This window comes from Elephas maximus, chromosome 2, assembly GCF_024166365.1.
Source record: "Elephas maximus indicus isolate mEleMax1 chromosome 2, mEleMax1 primary haplotype, whole genome shotgun sequence".
Classification (NCBI taxonomy): Eukaryota; Metazoa; Chordata; class Mammalia; order Proboscidea; family Elephantidae; genus Elephas; species Elephas maximus.
In genome coordinates, this window is record NC_064820.1 from 224,981,936 (window position 1) to 225,006,094 (window position 24,159).

At 44.9% G+C, this 24,159-nt stretch overlaps 1 protein-coding gene across 2 annotated transcripts in view; it reads right to left on the bottom strand.

Moving 5' to 3' along the window:
• Positions 1-24,159, bottom strand: part of TMPRSS2 (transmembrane serine protease 2) — a 58,858-nt gene that overhangs the window by 32,066 nt on the left and 2,633 nt on the right. Inside the window, exons 2-4 of one of the 2 annotated variants that reach the window (XM_049874915.1) lie at positions 16,373-16,420; positions 11,621-11,691; positions 5,191-5,413 (exon numbers count right to left, since the gene is read on the bottom strand). In XM_049874915.1, coding sequence (XP_049730872.1) covers positions 5,191-5,413; positions 11,621-11,635 — 238 coding nt within the window. In that variant the 5' untranslated portion in view covers positions 11,636-11,691; positions 16,373-16,420. The remainder of the gene's footprint in view (positions 1-5,190; positions 5,414-11,620; positions 11,692-16,372; positions 16,421-24,159) is intronic. The other variant, XM_049874914.1, reaches the window with a different exon arrangement.

Sequence of the window (24,159 nt, forward strand, 5' to 3'; positions counted from 1 at the left end):
GAGTCGGAATTGATTCGACGGCAATGGGTTCTCCAACCCCCTCAGTTTATACACAAGAAAACCCAGGCTGGAAAGATGGACTCACAGCCTGATACACCCACTTGTACACACCTGGGCTTAAGGACGTGAGCCAGGTGAAGAAGTTTAGCTTCTGGAGTTGATGGGACAAGCTGACTCATCTGTTCAGGGCTCAGAGCCTCATCTCTAATCTTGCTACCACATTCTACATATCCCATACTGGTTCTCAGGGTTTAACGGATTTAAAAATCATCCGAGAGCTTCTGCCCCCATCACTAGAGAATTCTGATGCAGTTGGAGGGACAGAGGACATGAATTTTCAATTCTAGCAATCACAGGTAGGCCAACGCCACCAGTGTGGGGACCATGCGCTGAGAACCACCATGCTAATGAACCCAGACCATGTTGCAGGCACTGATTTTTATCATAACTCATTCTGCAGTGATTACACCTTGAGGTGGGTGGGGCGGAGCACCCAGGGTAACCCACGGGGAAATTCCAAATGGCCTCTTTGGACCATTAACCAAGGATTTCTTTTGGGCGACTCCCTGCAATTCGTATTCTTTAAGATAAAATAATAACTTGCATGGTGAGTTACAAGATTATAAATTTGTTGCTGTTATTGTTAGCTGCCGTCAAATCGGCCCCCAACTCATGGTGACCCCATGCACAATGAAACAAAATGCTGCCCGGTCTGGCACCATCCCCATTATCGGTCGCAGCTTGGACCATTTTCATCCACAGGGTTTTCGCTGGCTGATTTTCGGAAATAGACTGCCAGGCCTTTCTTCCTGGTCTATCTTAGTCTGGAAGTTCCACTGAAACCTGTTCAGAGTCACAGCAATACCCAAGCCTCCACTGACAGACGGGTGGTGGCTGAGCATGAGGCGTATCAGCCGGGAACCAAACCTGGGTCTCTTGCATAGAAGGCGAGAATTCTCCCACTGAACCACCACCACCTCCATTAATAAAATTCGATGTTATTAACCTCACGTGATTGAGTTCGTGGCAATCAGCACAGCTCTTGATAGCAGCATGAACGCAACGGGAATCCTCAATTTTATCTCGAGTGAACATGAAGAAGTATTGTATAATCAGTGCTTGGTGACCCCAGACTCGAGTGGGTCCTGCTTTGCAGTTGCTGCTATCATGAATTTAATTGCAATTTACTATTCATTTACCTCCCCCATTATTTAGCCTGCCGTCACTTTTTTAAAATTTTTAAAAATTTTATTGTGCTTTAAGGCACAATTAGTTTAAATCAAGCCAGTCTCTCATACAAAAATTTATATACGCCTTGCTATATATATATATATATTTTTTTTATATACTCCTAGTTGCTCTCCCCCTAATAAGACAGCACACTCCTCCTCTCCATCTTGTATTTCTGTGTCCATTCAGCCAGCTTCTGTGCCCTTCTGCCTTCTCATCTCACCTCCAGACAGGAGCTGCCCACATAGTCTCACGTGTCTACTTGATCCAAGAAGCTCATGCCTCACCAGTATCATTTTCTATCTTATGGTCCAGTCCAATCCCTGTCTGAAGAGTTGGCTTTGGGAATGGTTCCTGTCTTGGGCTAACAGAAGGTCTGGGAACCACTGGGTCCTCCTAGTCTAGATCAGACCATTAAATCTGGTCTTTTTACGAGAATTTGAGGTATGCATCCCACTGCTCTCCTGCTCCTTCAGGTGCTCTCTGTTGTGTCCCCTGTCAGGTTAGTCATTAGTTGTAGCCGGGCACCATCTAGTTCTTCTGGTCTCAGGCTGATGTAGTCTCTGGTATATGTGACCCTTTCTGTCTCTTGGGCTCATATTTTCCTTGTGTCTTTGGTGCTCTTCATTCTCCTTTGCTCCAGGTGGGTTGAGACCAATGGATGCATCTCAGGTAGTTGCTTGCTAGTCTGCTGTCATTTTCTCCCGACAGCTTCTAGTGCCAACTATTTGCATCACAGGCTTGTTGACATTTAAGTCCCCAGAAGCTAAACTGTAAGATGTGTACGCATTGCTATTCAAATATGAAACACCAATAGGAATATTACTAAAGCAAATAGATCCATCAAGTCCAAAAATATTTCCTTGTTCTTCTGATGCAGCGCATGTACACTTATGCTATTTAAATAACTTATAAAATACTTTCAGGGCCAAATGTGACAAGAAATGTATACTTTTCTAATTATCATCTATCACTCACCTGTCCGTTTGTCCTACTGTGGTGGCTTATATGTTACTATGATGCTGGAAGCTATGCCACTGGTATTTCAAATACCAGAAGGATCACACATGGTGGTTAGGTTTCAGCAGAGACAGACTTGGAAGAAAGGCCTGGTGATCTATACCAAAATTTAGCCAATGGAAACACTATGGATCACAATAGAACATTGTCCAATAGAGTACTGGGAGATGAGCCCATTAGGCTGGAAGGCACTCATAATATACAGTGCTACAACGATGGACTCAAGAATACCCACGGTTGTGAAGATGGTACAGGATTAGACAACATTTCGTTCTGTTGCACATGGGATTGCCAACTCAATAGTAGCTAACCCTATATATTATATGCCAATAAAGTGTTTTAAAAATAATTGCAAAGTGAGCTAAATAAAATTACTAAATTATGTTTAGTTTATAGGGCACAGCTCTATAATGCAAAAAATAGTACAGGTAGGCTCAGATTCTTCCCATACGAAAAAAAGTAACTGATGCAGGATTTATACATTCCTGTCCAACCGTCTGTCCTCACCAAGAGTTTTCCCCTGAAGAAATGAAAAGCATGTTCGGGAGGTGGGCTGGGGGCTCTTTTGCTGGCCGGCGTTTGACCACATTGGGGTAAGCAACGCCCTTTGAAGGTGCTAACTTCAAACTTCAGTTTTTGATGATTGTCCGCTTTGTCTGGGGGGCAGCTAACACTGTAAATGTTACCCTTTACCCTGGCTTCCTTCCAACCACCATGGATGGATGAACGGAGCTGGAGGCACTGCTGGCATTTGGGACCTGAATTCTCCATTGTGGGGCCTGTCCTGTGACTGATGTCATATTGGTAGCTTCCTTGACATCTGCTCACACAATGCCAGTATCCCCCCACCCCACCCCCATTCATAACAACCAAGCTGTCTCCGGACCTTGACAAATGTCCCCAGGGGGTCGTTGAGGGCCACCTATTCAACCACAACCCCAGAAGGACATCAGCATGAAGACAGGCATTTCTTGGAGCAGAAGGAAAACAATAGAGGAGAGGTGGGCCACAGGAGGGGAAGGAGAAGGGACCATCAAGTAGGATCGTGAAGGGGCAGAAAACTCAGGAATGAAAGCATAGAGGGTGAATGAGGAGGATGGAAGAGCCATCTGTGAAGGGAGCCGGATGGGAGGCAAGACGTGTGGTGGAAATATGAGTGACAGCGCTTTACACCCTGGGTGGTGTAAACGGTTAGCGGCTTGCGCTTGGCTGCAGACTGAAAGGCCGGAGGTTGTTATGGATTCACTTGTGTCTCCCAAATATATGTGTTGTAAATCCTAATTCCTATGCCCGTGGATGTAATCCCATTTGAGAACAGAGCTGTCTTTGTTACGGTGATCAGTGTGTTTAAAACCAATCGTTTCTGAGATATGAAAGAGCAGATTAGATTGGGCATAGAAGCAAGCAAGCACAGATGGATGAAGACTGATGCCCCATCACATGAAGATGGGCAAGCAACTGAGGAACAGAAGCTGAAAAGGGAGAGAGAGATAAAGCCTTCTGTAAGAGCTGGTGTCCTGAACTGGGACTTCTAGCCTCCCACACTGTGAGAGGAAACCCTGGTGGCATAGTGGTTAAGAGCTATGGCTGCTAACCAAAAGGTTGGCAGTTTGAATCTACCAGGCGCTCCTTGGAAACCCTAAGGGGCAGTTCTACTCTGTCCTCTAGGGTCACTATGAGTTGGAATCGACTCGGTAGCAACAGGTTTGGTTTTGGTTTTAAACTGTGAGAAAATACATTTCCGTTTGTTAAAGCCACCCACTTGTATTTCTGTTAGAACGGCACTAGGTAACTAAGACAGAGGTTTGAGTCCACCCAGAAGTGCCTTGAAGGAAAGCCCTGGAGATCTCCTTCTAGAAAGTCAGCCATTAAAAACCCTATGGAGCACAGTTCTACTCTGACACACATGCGGTCGCCATGAGTTGGAATGGACACAACAGCCACTGGTTTATAGATTACCCTTGGGGTAAGAGTGGGAAAGGTCCTGGAGGGAGGCACCCAGGGGCTCTAAATAGTACTAGTATCTTTCAGTTTAATTATTTATTATGTGGTGGTAGGCACATGGATATTCACTATCATTCATTTTTTAATTCTATAAGCTGTGTAGATGTGGATACATATTTCATGAAACAAAAATAAAAGCATTAACAAGAAAAAGTTAATTGGCACAGCCACTCATGTTAGTTATATCCACGTAGTTTACTAGTGGAGCTGGGCAGTTCTTAACCAGGCTTCGCTAAAGCGGGAAGGGGTATGCAAGAGAGAGGGGCTTGGAGAGAAACAAGACAGAATGGAGCAGCAAAGCAAGGAGATGAATGAGGATAAGAGAGACACGGAATTAAAGGGATGAGGTCTCCAATTCTTCATCCCACGGCCTTCTTGGGCCAGGTCTACAGGACCATTCAAACAGGTGAAATGTCAAAGATACTTCGTGCTGTTATTCTCTCACTGAACAAATAATTATAGAGCATCTTGAGCTCTACTTGCTCTATTCAAGGAACTGCATATCAAAGAAAGTGAGATAGTTTATTCCTGACCTTGGGAGCTTACCATTGATTTAAGGAGTTGATGCACCAATAAGCCAGGCAGTCAAGAAACAACAGAGAAGCCCATCTGTAAAGGTCAAACTGGGTGGTGCAGCAACAGCTGGTATAGGAGAGTTACCCGAAGATGGAGGTCTTTGCAGTCCGTAAGGGTCCGAAAGGCCAGCCTGGGCAGGAGGCAAGACCCAGCAGCCAGGCCCCTGGAACCCCAGCAGCTCTGACCCAGAAGAAGGAGAAGAAAAAGGTACTCTAAGACTGGCCAGCCCAGGGAGTGAAAGGAGCGAGATAGACGTAGGATAGTTGGCAGTAGAGCTGGTGGGAGCAGACAGCCCACTAGAAAAAGTAGACCTGGAAACTCCGGCTTCATTATAGGCAATTAATGCAAAAAGGGTCCTACTTGAGGTGCGCACAGTCCCTGATGGCGGGTTGGGCTGCTGGTGGATGGCGGGTGTCGAAGCATGCGTCAGAACCGTCGGGACGTACTGGGGCACGGGGGACGGATAGTGCTGGGCCGGGTATGCTGGGTAGGCACCGGGAGCAGCAGGGGGCTGCAGGGGGTAGAAGTTCTCTGGCTGGTATCCGTGGTTTTCATAGTAAGGTCCAACACCCGTTGGTGACCCCTAAGCAATAGAAAAGAATATGAATACCAGAAAACCCTTCATTACCCTAAAGGATTTAATATATATATATAAAATATCATATTACATTCAGACAAGAAAGTGAGAAAGTACTACAGATTCTTTTAGGGCACCTATAAAACCAAAAAAAAAAAAAAAAAAAGAAACCAAACCCATTGCCATCGAGTTGATTCCAACTCATAGCGACCCTATAGGACAGAGTAGAACTGCCCCATAGGATTTCCAAGGAGTACCTGGTGGATTCGAACTGCTGACCTTTTGATTAGCAGCCATAGGTCTTAACCACTACGCTACCAGGGTGTCCATAATTATGTCAAGACATTGAAAATCAGAAGAATGAAAATGAGCCAGGATTTTCAATAATTGTACATCTTTTTTTACTATCATTTTTCAAATTGTTTTAATACATAAAAAAAGTTATTGATAGCAGGGACACAAACACATACTTGTATGCCAATGTTCACTGCAGCATTGTTCACAATAGCCAAAAAGTGGAAACAACCCAAGTGTCCATCGACAGATGAATGGAGAAACCAAATGTGGTATATCCATTTTGTTATTTTTGTTAGGTGCCACTGAGTTGACTTTCAACTCATAGCAACCTTATGTGACAGAACAGAACAGCCCCATAGCGTTTTCTTGGCTATAATCTTTATGGAAGCAGATGGCCAGGTCTTTCTCCTGCAAAGCTGTTGGATGGGTTTGAACTCGCCTTTCAGTTAGCAGCCAAGCACTTAACCACTGTAACAACAGGGCTCCTTGATACATCCAGGCAATGGACTATTTTCCAGCTATAAAGAGAAATGAAGCTCTGATACTGGCTACCACATGGATGAACCTTGAAAACATTATGGTGAGTGAAATAACAAGACACAAAAGGACATCAACAAGGCTTCTCCAAAAGAGAGCCTACAGATTGGGAAACAATTTTTGGCTACAAAATATCTGACGAGGGTCTAATCTCTAAAATTTATTGAAAACTTCAACACCTCAACAATAAAAAGACGAACAATCCAATTAAAAAATGGGCAAAAGATATGAACAGACACTTCACCAATGAAGACATTCAGGCAGCTAACAAACACATTAAGAAATGCAATCATTAGCCATTAGAGAGATGCAAGTCAAAACTACAGTGAGATACCATCTCACCCCGACATTACTGGCACTAGTCAAAAAAACAAAGTAACAAATATTGGTGAAGTTGTGGGAGATTAGGACTCGTACACTGCTGGTGGGAATATAAGATGGTACAACCACTATGGAAAATGATACGGTGCTTCCTCAAAAAGCTAGAAATAGAAATACCATATGATCCAGCAATCCTACTCCTAGGTATAGAACCTAAAGAAATAAGAGCCATGACACAAATAGACATATGCACATCCATGTTCATTGCAGCATTATTCATGGTAGCAAAAAGAAACAACCTAAACGTCTATCAAAAGACAAATGGATTAACGAACTGTGGTACATACACACAATGGAATACTACGCAATGATAAAGAATTATGACTAATCCAAGAAACATCCCACAACATGGATAAATCTGGAGGGCATTGTGCTGAGTGAAATAAGTCAATCACAAAAGGACAAATATTGTATGAGATCACTATTATAAAATAACAACAAAAGATTTACACACAGAGGAAAAAAACAAAAAATCTTTGATGGTTACCAGGAATGGGAAGGGGAAGGGTGGAAAATTACCAAATAGATAGAACACGCGTTAATAATGGCGAAGGGAAAGGCAACACACAATATGGGAGAAGTCAGCACAACATGACCAAGGCGAGAGAGGCCACTGAGAGGAATGCTAGAATAGAGGGCAACTACGATAACTCTAGCATAGTCATCCTGCAACAACAATATTACCAAACAATAATTTATGAATTGATACATAGGTAGATAGATAGGCCAAGAGGTGTCAGAAGGTGTAAGGGAGCACACCTACCTGCAGATACAGGTATGGTGGTGGATATTTCTACATACATGACTGTAGATGCTCCTCATATATTAATATAGACAATAAAGCACACAAGGGGCACAGTCAAGGAAACCCCTTAGACATAAGCAAACACCTTGTGGGATGAAGTTCCTAGGCTCAAAGGCAAAGGACCATAGACTCTGGGGACACCTACGTCAATTGGCACAACATAGCTCATAAAGACAATGTTCTGCCTTCTATTTTGGTGAGTAGCGTCTGGGTTCTTAAAAGCTTGCAAGTGGCCACCTGACATTCAGCTATTGGTCTCTTCCCAACTGGAGCAAAGGAGAATGAAGAAAACCAAAGACTCAAGGGAGCAATTAGTCCAAAGGACTAATGGCCCACATGAACCACAGCCTCTTCTATCCTGAGACCAGAAGAACTAGAAGGTGCCCAGCTACCACTACCAACGGCTCTGACTGAGATCACAACAGCAGGTCCCAGACAGAGTGGGAGAAAAATGTAAACACAAAAAAGACCAGACTTACTGGTCTGACAGAGACTGGAGGAACCCCTGAGACTACGGCTCTAAGACACCCTTCTGATCTGGAACTGAAGTCGTTCCCAGAGACCACCTTCCAGCCAAACAATAGACAAGCCCATAAAATAAACAGTAACACCTGAGAGGAACGTGCTCCTTAGAACAATCAATTATATGAGATCAAAAGGGCAATATTTGCCCAAAAGCAAAGATGAGAAGGCAGGAAGGGGTAGAAAATCAGGATGAAAGGAAACGAAGAAACCAGGGCGGAAATGGGGAAAGTGTTGGCATGTTGTGGGGAATGAAACACTTATGTACAAACTATTGAATGTGAATCTAATTTGCTCTGTAAACTACCACCTGATGCACACACACACACACACACACACACACAAAAAGACACAAAAGAACAGATATTGTATGATCCCACTTACCTATATGAAATATTTAGAATAGGCAAATCCATCAAGACAAAAAAAATTAGTGGGTACCAGGGGCTGGGGGGAAGGGGTAACAGGAAGTTTAAAAAAAATTGATTCCAAAAAAAAAAGAAAAGCTATCAGTGGCAAAAGCATGTTTCTTTGAAGGCAGTTTCTAGGAACCCGTTTTTAATATGATAAAGTCATCCATTGTATTAATATCAAAGACCATGTAAAAAATGACCTATAAAAGGTTTCAATACAAATATTATGGAGTGGGGAAAGTAAATGGCTGACATTGGGATTTAGTAAAAACGAAGGAAAAAAAATGTGTGGAAACTTGGGATTAAGAATCGATACAGCCCAGTACTTATGGTACTGTACTCCCTTAAAAAAATCACCTGTATGAGACCAAACGGTCAACAATTACTTTAAAACAAAGATGAGAATGTGAAGAGGCAGGGAAACTAGATTAATAGAAACAACACAACCAGAGCCGAAACAATGAGAATGTTTACACACTTTGAAGAATGTAACCAAGGTCACTGAACAACTTGTGTAGAAATTGTTGGATAGGAACCAAAATTGCTGTGTAAACTTTCACTGAATCACAAGAAAATATTATTTTTTTAAAAAAGAACTCAGACAGTCAATATCCTATGCCTCTTATTCTTTCCGTCCTCTCCTTGAGAATGAACAGGCGGAATTTTGAACTAGAGATACCGGAATTATGAACTAGAGATACCAGAATTATGAGACTAATAATAGCTAACATTTGGCACTCAACTGCTGCTGAGCCTGCATACTCAGGTTCTTCTTGATACCTGACCGTAACCCCTAACACTGGCACAAAAACCCAAACCAAACCCGTTGCCATCAAGTCAATTCTGACTCATAGCGACCCTACAGGACAGAGGAGAACTGCCCCATAGGGTTTCCAAGGAGCGCTTGGTGGATTCAAACTGCCAGCCGTTTGGTTAGCAGCCACTGTGCCACCAGTGTTGCCAACAGTGGCACAGGCACAAGGAAGCTGTGTTACAGAGGGAAGACTTTTGCCTACAGGATCATACTATCCGTGTTACTCTGCAAATGTCTGTTCTGTGTCCTCTTCTCTTACAGAGATGTATTGGAATTTCTGTGCCATCCTTTATCAATGGACATTTCACCGGTTTACAGTTAGGGGCTGTTACCAGTTCTGCTGCAATACGTATCCTTACTCAGCATATGCACTTTATTCTCATAGAGGAGAAACTTGCATAACATAAAATGAACCATTTTCAAGTGAACAATTCAGTGGCCATTTAGTGCGTTCGCAGTGGCATGCAACCACCACCTCCATCTATTTCCAGAACATTCCACCATTCTAAGTAAAACCCCGTACCCACTAAGTAGTTCCCCCCCATTCCCTGCTACTGGTAACCATGAATCCACTTTCTGTCTCTGTGGATTTACCTGTTCATATAGATGTGTGTCCTTTTGTGTCTGGCTTCTTTTTCATAATGCTTTCAAGGTTCACTGCTGTCATGACATGTACTAGGACTTCATTTCTCTTCGTGGTTGAATAATATTCCATCGCATGGATGTATGCCAGAACACGGGCTGTTTTCACCTTTTGGCTATTGTGAATAAGTACGTGTATTTTTGTGCAAAAATGCATGGATTTCTGTAGCCACGTCCCTGTAAGTGGCATTTCTGGGTCAAGTGTGTAGCTACCGCCCTAGCACTATAATCTCAGCTCCAACCTGTGAGTGTCTGTCTTTGTAGAACGCCTTTCTCCTCTCCCTTTGCTTCCGTAAAACATGGCGTCAAAAGGTTTCCCTCTCAAGGCTCCTCGCCCCCATAAACACAGGCCACTCAGGACCCTGTCAACCTACACACCTTCCCCCTCCTTCAACATTCTGAGATGGGCCATTGGCTGGGCCACTCTGGAAGGTCACAATTTGCCCCTCATCAGCCTCCAAGCAGCCCCATGCAAAACTTTTCCCCACTCATGACTTTCTGCCCCTTGTTTCTCCTTGACTCTGAACTCCAAATGGATAGGTGCTCTGAGCAATGCAATGCAATGCTTAGAATTTTAAATGTGACCTTCAGGGAAGCTGATTATAAAGGAATAAGCAAAAGGCAGGCTACCACAGTTAACTTCTGCTTAATAACTCACTAATGCTCTCCTTCAAAAGTCCAAAGATTACAATTTCAAACCCGAAGAGCAGACAGAGAGGGAACATGAAATGCAATCTCTAATCTAAATGGAAGTACCAGCAGCACAAAAAGAAACCCAGGGGTTTGGCTTGTATCAAAAGCATCTAAGAACACGTTGTCCCACCCAGGGAAAGCTTTGTAGCAAGCTAATTACTTTGTCCCCACAAATTCCTCTGCAGTAGATCAGTAGATTTGAAATTAAAATGAGATCCAGTGAAAATAAGTATCAGTAACAGATAAAGGGGTGAAAAACAAAAGGTGTACTTTCCAGGTCTAGGATCTAAAAGCAATAGGAGTGCCTGGTGGATTTGAACTGCTGACCCTTTGGTTAGCAGCTGTAGCACTTAACCACTACGCCACCAGGGTTTCTGCGGGATCTAAAAAAGTTTTATTGCTGACCATGAGATTTTTGTTCAATGCATTTATTCCCAGACATAAAAGGAATCAGTTAGATGAGACGGGAACAAATGTGTCTCCAAAGAAGATGGGTTCCGAGTTTATCAGGAAGGTAGGCTAATAAAACCACTTCCCCACATGACCTGTTGGCCAATGGTATCCCACACAGGCTTTCTTCCCTGGACGTACTCCCTCTTACCACCCTCCTTCTGCCTCTACCTATCCCCACACCTTGCCCCTGCCTCAAAACAGGCGGAGATCAAGGTAAGAAGGCCCACCACCCCCATCCATCCAACAGGAATGGCTTCCAGGACTCCCATCTGGGCACCGGCTGGGTGGCTACACCCTCAGCTCACTCTTTTACTCACCTGTAACCTACAGGAGGAAACCCTGGTGGCGTAGTGGTTAGGTGCTACGGCTGCTAACCAAAGGGTTGGCCCTTCAAATCCGCCAGGCGCTCCTTGGAAACTCTATAGGGCAGTTTTACTCTGTCCTATAGGGTCGCTATAGGGTCACTATGAGTTGGAATCGACTTGACAGCACTGGGTTTGGTTTGGCTTTGGAACCTACAGGATGCCTTGAAAAATGTAGTGAAGACATTTGCTACAAAGAGCTCTTAAAAATGCTGACCAACACACACGTTGAGAAATAACAGAAGGAGTAAGGTAACAAAGATAAGTCCAAGAAGGTAACACTTAACAACTTACTGAGTCTAAAGCCATCCTGATTTGATCAACAGCATCAGGTAATGTTAGATACTTGGAAAGTTCAAGATGACCTAGAAAAAAGAATTACAAGACTGTAGCATTTCTGTACTGGTTGGTTTTTAGAAGATAAATCTAGAAAGAACTAGGAAACTTTCTCGCTAGACATTACCTCTCACTAGAGCAAATAGCAGTTTTACCCACTTACCTTAGACTTCCCCTTTTCACCCACATCTTCCCACAACTACTCATCTGTGAGTTTGTCATACTGTGGTGGCATGTATGTTGCTATGATGCTGGAAGCTGTGCCACCAGGATTGCAAATACCAGCAGGTTCAGCCGAGCTTCCAGAAGGGCCTGGTAATCTACTTCCAAAAATTGGTCAATGTAAACTTTATGGATCACAACAGAACATTGGTCAACTTGTTTGCTTTGCACATGTCATCAAGAGAGATCAACCGCTAGAGGAGGACATCATGTTTGGTGAAGTAGAGGGCCAGTGAGAGCAAGGGAGACCCTCGGTGAGATGGATTGGCATAATAGTCACAACGATGGACTCGAACATGCTGGTGATTGTGACGATGATGCAGGACTGGGCAATGGTTTTTTCCATTGAACATAAGGCTGCCATGAGTCAGAATTAACTCAATGGCAGCTATCTACAACACTCATACTTGATAAGTTTGGACTCGCTTATACCTTTGAGTTTAACACAGAGGCACTTATCTAATCCTACATTCTCATCTGGGATCCAGATGTGCCCGTGTGGGTGGGGGGGTGCAATTTTAAATAAGGTGGCCAGGAGAGCCTCACTTGGAAGAAGGCGAAGGAAGCACGGGCTCAACAACCAGGACATTGGCTGGGGAGCAGTTCCCCAGGTGGAGTGCCTTCCCTGCTCCCAAACCCAGGTATCCGAGTTGTAGCGCCGTTAGGTTCTTACCAGGATGCTGTGATTTCCCCCTTATGTTATATCTCACAAAAGGAGAACCCGTGGAATAAAAACACACAACCTCCGCAAGGTGATCTATGGACCTGTGAAGTTCAGCAAGGAGGTTAAGGTGGGCACAGGAGGCAAAAACTGGGATCATATTCTGCCAGTGGCCCTTACTGGGGGTGTGACGGGGCAGGTGGCCGAAACTCGCTGAATCACGGCTCCTTATCTGAAAATGCACATGATCCTTGACGATGTTGTTAGGTGACCATTCGCTGAGAGGGTGCAGAGGGGCCACCTCGCTCAGAACAGGGCACCAAGGGACAGGCGGTACTTTCAGACACTCCCTCCCCAGAAAGTTCACAGGCACCTGGTATGGGCACCTGCAGTCAGCAGGCAGTCTAGAGTTTAATGTTAGATATAGGTCACATTTGACTTTTTAACATAAGCCACATGGAAATTCTCAGTTTATAATGAACGTATATGGAGAAAAAGTCCGTGAAACACACCCACGGCCACCAACTACCCTATCTACTAATCCGAATCCAAAAAAGAGAAACTCAGAGGTAACCATTTTGATTGTTTCAAATGGCAGTAGTTGCTGTGATGCCGAACAGGTTTTCGTGGAGCTTCCAGACTAAGATGGACTAGGAAGGAAGGCCTGGCAATCTGCTTCTGAAAATCAGCCAGTGAAAACCCTGTAGATCCCTGAAACTATTGCCTTGAAATAATCTTTAAATCTTAACTCAGAAATGTCCCCTGAAGTCTTCTTAAAACCAAACAATAGTTCAGTTTAACTAGTAAAAAATGTCTAACTTGAGCATTATGCTCTTTTAAGACCTATCTATATGGGATCAAATTGACGACAGCAACTCAGAAAATTAAATAGGAACCTTAGTGTGCAGTGAGTTTATGTTAATGGAGGAGGAAAAATTTAGAAAAGGAAGATGAGAATGGTTGTACGACTTGAAAAATGCAATCAATGTCACTGAATTATACACGTAGAAACTGTTGAATTGGTGTATGTTTTGCTGTGTAGTCTCAAGAACAACAAAATAAATACAATCCATCCTCTGTCTCTATAGGTTTCGCATGAGCGATTCAGCCAACCACAGGTTGAATTTGCCCCACTCTGAGCACTACACAAATGGCGAGATGCCCAGCATCCTCTCCTGTAGCCTGTCTCCTCTCACAGATCTCAGTCTCTCTCCCGCACTCATTGCCTGAGCATTTGTCTAGTCATTACTCCCTAAACAATACGGTATAACAAGTATTTACACAGCGTTTACATCGTATTGGAGCCCCGCTGGCGAAGTGACTAAGAGCTTGCTGCTAACCAAAAGGTTGGCAGTTCGAATCCTCCAGCCACTCCTTGGAAACCCTATGGGGCAGTTCTACTCTGTCCTGTAGGGTTGCTAAGAGTCAGAATGGACTCAACAGCAATGAGTTGTTTTTTTTTTTTTTTGGTTTTCACATCGTATTAGACATTATAAGTAATCTAGAGATGATTTAAAGTGTACGGGAGATGTGTCTAGGTTATATGCAAATACTATGCCATTTTATATAAGGGACTGGCGCATCCGTGGATTTCAGTATGTGGGGATCTTGGAACCAATCCCCCGTGGGTACCAAGGGATGACTGTGAAATTAAGAAAAAAAAAGAAAGAATAAACAACGGTCTGATCTATAACTGATCATTGTGCATGGGGTCACCATGAATTAGGGCGACTCGACGGCAGCTAACAACAACAACAAAAAGTAGAGGTCTTGAAAAGAAAGCTCTGGGATGTCTTGTTCATAAGACAGGGTCAACATGAAATGCCTTATAGAAATGCCCTCATTCTGATATCACTCTCCCCTCATGGGAAAATGAAAGGCTTCACCCCATCCTGCCCCAACTTGGCTTGAAATGCACAAAGACTACCCAAATGAAAACCAAAGCCACTACGGTTGAGTCAATTCTGACTCACAGGGATCCCATAGAGTTTCCAAGGCTGTAAATCCCTATGGAAGCAGACTGCCACATATTTCTCCCATGGAGTCCCTGGTGGTTTTGAACAGCCAACCTTTCAGTTAGCAGTGGATCACTTTAACCCCTGCACCAACAGGGCTCCTTAAAATTCACAAAATTGCCTTCAGATCACTTGTCCACAGACCACATTCCTGATGAGTAAAAGGGGTTGGAGAAAGCTCTGGGTTCTGAAGTGGGTCAGTACATCATTATGCTTGGGGGCTACAATTTTATGGCCAAAGCAGTAATTAAGCTCTTTCTTAAAACACAGTTTGTATTACCCTATTATTGCCATGGAAACCCTGGTGGTGCAGTGGTTAAGAGCTATGGCTGCTAACCAAAAGGTCGGCAGTTCGAATCTGCCAGGTGCTCCTCGGAAACCCTATAGGGCAGTTCTACTCTGTCCTATAGGGTGGCTATGAGTTGGAATCGACTCGACAGCAACAGGCTTGGTTTTGGTTTTATTATTGCCATGGGTCTCTGGGTGGTGAAAACCAAAAGGTTGGAAGTTTGAGCCCACCCAGAGGCACCTGTGAAGAAAGGCCTGATGATCTACTTCTGAAAATTCAGCCACTGGAAACCCTATGAAGCATGGTTCTACCGATATGCATGGGGTCGCCATGGGTCGGAATCGACTTAAGGGCAGATGGTTTCGTGTTGAGCGGCTACTAGGTCAATCAAAGTCATTGTTGAATCTATCCTAAAGTACAATGAACTATATTTTATCTATCCACTTCATAAAAGCCATCAAAATTAATGATGAGTGTGGCTTAAATGTCCAAAACTCTTAAAAAAAACGCCATCACCTGCTATGAAGAAAATGATGCATATGGCTTGTGAATTTAGGGAAACCTCACTGAAGGTCAGGATAAAGGCACTAGTGGCTGAACTCGTCATGTGAAGGTAAAGATAAGAACCAGTTCATGTTGATAGCAACAAGGTTTTAAAAGACTAAAAAAAGTGAATACCTCTCTGGGTATGAGGAAAGGACACTCACCAGTACAGAGGTGGGAAGGGTCACCATTTAAAAATATATGTATAACATTTAAGCCTCTTAAATAGAGGCAATTATCACAATATTGTTTACTATGCCTCCTTATGTCTACTCAGTAAAGAGAGAGAATTCTAAGGCACGACACACAATAAATCCTCCACTCTCGTCCGCCATAAGCAGGAAAAAACCCAGCACATTCGTGAGATTACTTTAAAAACGCGTCCTGCCTAAGCAAACACCTTCTCACTCCTCTGGTTTCTCTGAACTCAGTGGCAACTTACTTCCTGTAGCTCTGAGCTATCTCACCAAGTATAGGTTTGGTTGAAGTTTCAGGAAATGAAAATTTGATCCCACTGGCCCCTTTCCCAGCTTAAGTGCCTGCTGAAAGGAACGATGAATCAATGATCAAAACGCACACTTGCTAGTCATTCAAGATCCCTGACAGCGAGACAAGGAAGCTAGAGGGGGAGGAACACAGAGCCAGAGCCGTCAATTGTCCGCTGAAAGCCACGGGACCCAGAAGCCACCACAGTATAATCCTTATCTCACCCAGTGATCCTACAACCCACAAAACATTAGAACAAAAAATATTAAGGGTGCCCAGATCAGCTATCATGGACTTTGGAAGAGAAGACAAGTGTCGTCCCCACCTGTAATTCTCACTGGCAAAAGAGAAAGGAAGAGGGAAAAATGCCCAGTTCTGGAATTGGATCTGAAAGCGGAAGCTACTGCTCTTCAAAGAAGACCCTGGAGATCACAGAAGCCCCAGAGAACACCCTCAAGGATGGTTCATTTCAAAACAGGTGTTCCCATACTCACTAGGATAGTAAATCCAGCAACCGATATCTGGAAGCAGTAAGATATAACCTGGAAGACAAGAGATAACATGACACACACTATTTAGCAAATGTTCTTTTTTGTCATTTAAAAGACACACGATTGTTCCCAATTCTGAAAAAACTGGCCATAATAAGGATTTGGGGAAATTTTTCCTTTTAAGTGGCAAAAGAGCAAAGATGAGTCTAATAACCTCTCCCCATCCTGATTCCCAGCCAGCTCGGACTCCAACACCCACAGTATCGTCTACTTGAGTCACACAAGGACAGAACTGCCCTTGCTCTCTTTGTCCGTGCTCTGGGCTTCCCTTTTAGAGAGCTGAGTCATTCCGTGAGTCACCTGCGTTGCCACAGTGCAGAAGGAAGATGCTACAGAATCTCACCTGCATCTCACGGCATGATGGAGCTATTACCAACACAAGAATAGTTTCTTTTCTCCAGAGATCTCAAGACACGTTTGCTGGACCTTATTTTTGGAAACAACCAAACCAAGGCAAGCCCAGTCAGTCACATAAACTTGGATTCTCATCTGAAGTTATTGCTGTTGTGAGCTGCCATGGAGTCAGCCTCCAACTCATGGCAACCCCATGCACGACAGAACTAAATGCTCCCTGGTCCTGCACCATCCCCATGGTTAGGGGTTGCGAATTGGACCGTTGTAATTCATAGGGCTTTTTGTTTTTGCTTTATTTATTTTGTTATTTTTGTTGTTGTTGAAGATATACACAACAAAACATACACCAATTCAATAGTTTCTACATGTACCATTTAGTGACACTGATTACATTCTTTTAGTTGTGCAACCCTTCCTTTTCTGAGTTGTTCTCTTGCCATTAACATAAATCCACTGTCCCCTAAGGTCCCTCTCTAATCTTTCAAGTTGGTGTTGTCAATTTGATCCCATACAGATAGCTCTTAAAAGAGCATATTGCTTAAGGCAGACATTTTTTCCTAGTTTAGCTAAGCTATTGTTTAGTTTTTAGAAGACTTCAGGGGATATTTTTGGTTTAAGGCTTGAAGATTGTCTCAGGGCAATAGTTTCAGGGGCTCATCCAACCTTCATAGCTTCAGGAAGTCCGGAGTCCATGAGAATTTAAAATTCTGTACTGCATTTTCCCCCTTTTGACCAGGATTTTTCTATGGAGACTTTGATCAAAATGGTCAGCAATGGTAGCCAGGCACCATCCAGTTCTTCTGGTCTCATGGCAAAGGAGGAAGTTGTTCATGGAGGCAATCAGCCACACATTCCATATCCTCCTACTATTCCTGGCTCTTCCTCCTCTATAGCTCCAGGTGAACAGAGATCAATTGTTGCGCCTTGGATGGCTACTTGCAAGCTTTAAGACCCCAGGCACTAAGCAATGTACTAGGAGGTAAAACAGAAGCACTAATACGTTATTAGGCCAATTAACTGTGATGTCCCATGAAACCACGACCCGATTCACAGGGTTTATTTTCAGAAGGAGATCACCAACCTTCCTTTCTAATCCACCTTAGTCTGGAAGCTCCACTGAAATCTGTTCAGCATCATAACAACACGCAAGCTTCCAACGCACATGAGGTACATTGGCCAGTAATAGAACCCAGGTCTTACGCATGGAAGGCAAGAATCCTACCACAGAACAACCGATGCCCTCCTAATCTAAGGCGTCAGAGGTATTCCCAATAATCAAGCCTCCACTACTTTGCCATACACCACCCTTCATGCATTTGTTCACTTGTTGATGTTGCACAAGTGGGCCAAAGACATACTGCCTATTAGCCCCAAGTTGCTTACTTCTTCAGAGCAAGCTAAGGCCTGTTTGGCCAAAAACCCTGCCAGCACCAACCTCAAACTCTTACATTTCCAACTGTTTAAAAATAGCCCAGATAAGCAGATTTTTAGCCATTTAGGGCCCGCCTGCTTTGCAAACCCCATGAAACTACACTCATCCTCTGTTTACTCTAAATAGGTTAAAACCCTGTAGCTATAAGAACCTCAAGCAGCTACTGCCCTTCAGAGCTCTCTGACCAGAGCTGCCCCACCTTGCTGCAGATGGAAAGGACGTTTCCCAGGCACATGTGAGCCTCTCCTGTTTCTCTCTCCACCCCCCCTCCACCCCGGGGGTGCTCCCTTGCCCTCTTCCCCTTCTGATGGCTTCCTGCACCTCCACTTGTCTCTGGAGGGGTTCCTGCAGAGGGGACTGCCCCCAACATGCAAGATGTCTATGCATCAGCCCCAATAAGTAGCTTGTTGTACAACGCTCATGTGCAGGTCCTTTTCCTTAATCAGCTCTGGACTCCATTGAACTCACTGAAGTTCAAGGCCCTGGGGGTGCCAGGTATTGTTCTAGATACTGAAGGAGTAATGGTGAAAAAGCCAACGAGGCCTCGCTTTCCTTGGTCTGTTTATCTATTCCTTCTCAAAACCCAAAGCAATATGGTCACCATCACTTCACTCTTCCCACGCAATAAACAAATGATAAATGAGGACCCCTTACGCCTAAACCACTGCACTAAAACAGTGTTATACAGAAAGATGTTATCCCACTCGGGATAGAGCGCACTGCTGGAAGAAAATCAACAGTGGTGAAGTTAGGGAACAGTTCGGCATAAGAAACACAAGACAACCAGACAAATACCGATACAGGAATTCTAGAGAGAGACATTGGGAGAGGTGTTGCCTACGCCACCCAAGTTTCTTTTTCTATGAATACCTCATTGTCCCAACAAAATCACGAACTTTTTAGGGCAGGAATCATCTCTGGGTTTTTGTTTTTTTTTTTTAATCTAGCTTGGTACCATACAAGGAAAAGCCTCTGGTATTTTTTAAGTTCCAAAGGGCCAACAAATATGATGGGATTTAATGAGATGTGGAAAGATGTTACCTGGGACAAAAATCTGAGTCGGGGCCAGTGGGTGACCTCACAGGATTCAGGTGCACCCCTAACATGATAGGCAGGCTGGACAGGTTCTGCTCTGAGAAGTCACCAGGCCCTCAGTAGTTTGCGTGCATAGGCTGCTGGCTAGGTTGAAAGAACTTACCCTACACAGCCTGTAAAATGGGAATAATCAACGGGGTTGTTGTACGAATTAAATGACGAAAGCATGCCCATTTCTTAGCACGGTTCCCGATACAATATAATGCTGTTGTTCTTGGTAGCTGCTGTGGAGTTATGGTGACCTCATGCACGGTGGAACGAAATGCTGCCCGGTCCTGCACCATTCCCATGATGCACTGGGGACTGGACTGTTCTGCTCCACAGGGTTTCCACTGGCTGATTGTGGAAGGAGATTGCCAGGGCTTTCTTCCTAGTCCATCTTAGTCCAAAAGCTCTGCTGAAAGCTGTTTAGCATCATAACAACACACAAGCTTCCACTGACAGGTGGTGGCTGTACACGAGGTGCATTGGCTGGGAATTGAACCTGGGTCTCCCACTTGGAGGGCAAGAATTCTACCACTGAACCACTATTGCTAAAAAAAAAAAAAAAAAAAATTTTTTTTTTTTTTTTTTCTAGCAATATATAATGTCAGCAGCTAGCATGTACCTTCCAGTGTCTGGTGGGCTGTTACGGGGGAAACGGATTCGGTTTATTCTGTAGAAACTCAAAGGAGGAAACCAGGATCAATATGCAGAAATGGCAGAAAAGCAGGTTTTGACTCAATATAGAGAAATGTAGTTTCCAACAATTATAAAGTTCAAATATGGACTGGGCTGCCCTAGAAAGTACCGAGTTCCTTAAAGCCAAAAACGTATGGTATCTGCATTACGTGGAGTGAAATAAGTCAATCACAAAAGGGCAAATATTGTATGATATCACTAATATATTGGGAGCCCTGGTGGCACAGTGGTTAAGAGCTTGGCTGTTAACCAAAAGGTCAGCGGTTCAAATCCACCAGCCACTCCTTGGAAACCCTATGGGGCAGTTCTACTCTGTCCTATAGGGTCGCTATGAGTCAGAATGGACTCCATAGCGATGTTTTTTTCCTGTTGTTGATTTTTTGTTTATCACTAACATGAAGTACATAGAATTGGCAAATACTTAGAGACCAGAGTTTAATAGCAGTTACCATGGGCAGGATGGAAACGGAATGGGGAAATTATTGTTTAGGAAACACTAAGTTTCTGTTTACGGGGCTGGAAATTTGGCAAAGGACATTGCTGATGGCCACACAACCTGACCGGTGCAGCTGGTGTCACTGAATCATATACGTGAAAAATGTTGAATTGCCAAAAGTGGTGGTATCTATATTTTTACAGCAATAAAGAAAATTGTTCAAAAAAACAAAAAAAAATTTGACCCAAGACTGGTCGATCATTTCTTAGGCATATGCTAGAACAGAATTGAGCTTTCACTGGGAGGCTAGACACGGGGATCATTTAAAATGGCTCCCAAGGCTTTATGTATCTATCACCTGCTGATGTGGAAGTGTCGCTAATTCTCTGTGGGTAGAAACTTGCAGAAGGAACTCCACACCCTAGAAAACGCAGGGTCTGTGCCCCTGGAAGTTCAGACCAAAGGCTGGGGGCGCCCCCTGGACAGCAATGACCTTAAAGAGACTCTGACCCTGTGACTCTCGCCACATACAAATGATCAATACTTTAGCCAGGGCTTAGTTTCATCTTTCAACTCTGCTCTCATTTCAAAACATTTTTCTAATGAATGTCAGCCCTACTTCAGCTCCCAAATTCTGTCTATTCTGTCCTTAGATTCCCTGGGTGGCACAAAGTGTTAAGCACTTGACTGTTACCTGAAAGGTTGGCAGTTGGAACCTACCCAGAGGGGTCTCAGAAGATAAGCCTGGCAGTGTGCTTCCGAAACGTTACAGCCTTGAAACCCCTGAGAAGCAGTTCTACTCTGCCACAGGTGGTCGCCATGAGTCGGAATGGACTCGACAGCAACGAGCAACAACAACATTCGGTCTGTGTGTGAACTTCCAGACTACATCGGTCTCAGCTGCAAGCCTGTGATACCCACCAAACAGTTCGTGCTTTCTTATCACATCTCTGTCCCCTTAACCCCTCCTGCACCTCCCCACTCCCAGCCCACTGATGCCCGATGCCTTAATTCTGTGCACACATGCAACATGCCTGGAGTTTCCACCTAGAGCGGGTGCTTTCTTTCTTCTCCTTGACTCACCCCTAATAAAAGGGACAAGTGTATCTTTAAGTCACCATCTGTCTTCAAAATCCATAGTTTACAACTCAAGTATCTGCCTCTTTCTGCCCACAACTCCACCACAAAGTCAGTGTCTGCCAATACAGGGGAAGCCAGCACAGCTTGTACAAGGCAAAGTCATGGAAGCGCCATAGACACACCCAAACTCCCTGAAGGACCCAATTGCTGGGCTGAGGGCTGGGGTGAACATGGTCTCAGGGAACATCTAGCTTAATTGGCATAACAAAGTTTATAAAGAAAATGTTCTATACTCTACTTCGGAGAGTAGTGTCTGGGGTCTTAAAAGCCTGGGAGCTGCCATCTAGGATACTCCGCTGGTCTCGCCCCTTCTGGAGCAAGGAAGAATGAAGAAAACTAAAGACACAAGGGAAAGATGAGTCCGAAGAACCACATCTACCATGGCCTCCACCAGACTGTGTCCAGTACAACTGCATGGTTCCTGGCTACCACCACTGACTGCTCTACCAGGGATCACAATAAAGGGTACTGGACAGAGATGGAGAAAAATGTTGAACAGAATTCTAATTGAAAAAGAAGACCGGACTTGCTGGCCTGACAGAGACTGGAGAATCTCTGAGACTATGGCTCCCGACACCCTTTCAGCTCAGCGATGAGGCCACTCCTGTGGTTCACCCTTCAGCCAAAGACTTAACAGGCCCAAGGAATAAAGCAAGACCAAAGGGGCACACCAGCCCAGGGGCAGGGACTGGAAGGTAGGAGGGAACAGGAAAGTTGGCAATAGGGAACCCAGGGTCGAGAAGGGAGACTGTTGACATGCAGTGGGTTGTTAACTAATGTCATACAACAATGTTTGTACTAACTCTTTGATGAGAAACTAGTTTGCTCTGCAAACCTTCATCTAAAGTTCAATAAATTAAAAAAAAAAAAAATCAGTGACTGCTTTCTCGGAGAGGCCCCCTTTGCTGACTGTAATGTGCTCCATGCCTTCTGGCTCCTCTTCTCCTGACCACTTCCCAGTCTCCAGACCTTACTCTGCCTTCTTCCTGACCTCAAGCTCCATCTTGAGGCTTTACCCCACAACTACCTGTATGATCAGCTGAACCTCTGACGACCATGGATGGCCCTTTATACGCCCTGGATTCTGTGTGCTAGCTGAGGCCCGGATGGTCAGTGGTGCAGGGGGCATCAGGAGTCCACAGTCTTCATTCCCAGGCCTGCTACCCCTGGGCGGCCTACAAACCAGGGCTTCCCAAGAGATGGCCTTTAGGCCCAACATCAAGGCAGAAGGGAACTCATGAAAACCTCATGGGATGTCCTTGCACCCTGGTCCCCAGAGACCCTGAGGAGTCCTGGGGGCAGGGCCCAGGTATGAAGCCTTGCAGGTGCAGGGTTGGGGGCCCCGGGTAGGTGCTCTGGAGAGCGAGAAGGAGCCAGAGGTTGAGGAACAGCAGACAAAGGCACACCAACCAAGGGAACACCCCAGGGAGACACAGAGAAGCAGGACAGAGCGAGGCTGGGAACGCGCTGGGGCTTTGGATTCGTTGCTCTCTGCAGGGACCTCTCCCCTGCCTCCAGAAGCCTCCTTCGTCCTCCCCACTGGTTTTCCCCGAAGGTGGTCCTTCCTCCTACCAGCCCCCCTTTCCAGCAGGGCCAGTTTCTGTGAACCAAAAAGAACTGGCTGTTAAATTGAGCCAGTTCTCTTTCCTTCCTGCCCCATGCCCAAGGCTAAAAAAAACCAAAACCATTGCTGTTGAGTCGATTCCAACTTATCACGACCCTATAGGACAGAGTAGAACTGCTCCATAGGGTTTCCAAGGAGCAACTGGTGGATTTGAACTGCTGACCTTTTGGTTAGCAGCTGAGCTCTTAACCACTGTGCCACCAAGTTCTCCAACCTGGAATTTTCTGGGGTGCTTAGAAAAAATGCAGAAAGATTCTCAGGCCCCCCCTCACAGGGTCTGATTAGAGAGCTCCCCCAGGAATTTGCCAGAGGGCTTAGGTAAAGTGAGAGTTACACAGATAAAATTACACTTCCTGGTGTTCTCCCACAACCAGCCTGTGCTCCCTGTGTTATACTTCCTGGCAGACGCCCCAATACACACATGTATTCACACGCTACCACCACCCCACCAGGCTGGCCCAGAGCAGGGGTCAGGTACAGCATGTGTCTCGGCTTCATTGCTCACAGGACATTTCGGCAGCATCAGGTCACTCAAAGCCCCCATCACCCAGGAAGTCACAAGGAAGTGCTGCCACCCACCCTGCCTGGATAAGGACTCGAGACAGCCTTGCTGGGAGTCATAGTGCCAGGAGGGTCTGCACAGAGGCCAGCTGGGGCTGCCAGCAGGTGCACTGCTCTGTCCTCACCCTGTGTGAAGGTCAGCTTAGGCTGACCGTGGTCTAGGCATAAGCAACTCCCATTTGCATCCCATTCCACAACTTCCTTGGCTCCTTCTTAGCTTCCCTCTTCTTCTGCCATTCGCTTTCTGGCCACGTCCTACCCTCCCAGAAGGGCTGAGCCAGGAAAGGAAGATGAGTGGACACTGTGCCGATAGCTACCAAAGCCCCTTCTCTGCACCTTGTCTCCCACTCAGAACCCAATCCTGAGAGCATGGTCCGTGGGGCTGGGTGCCTGCATTCAAATCCCAA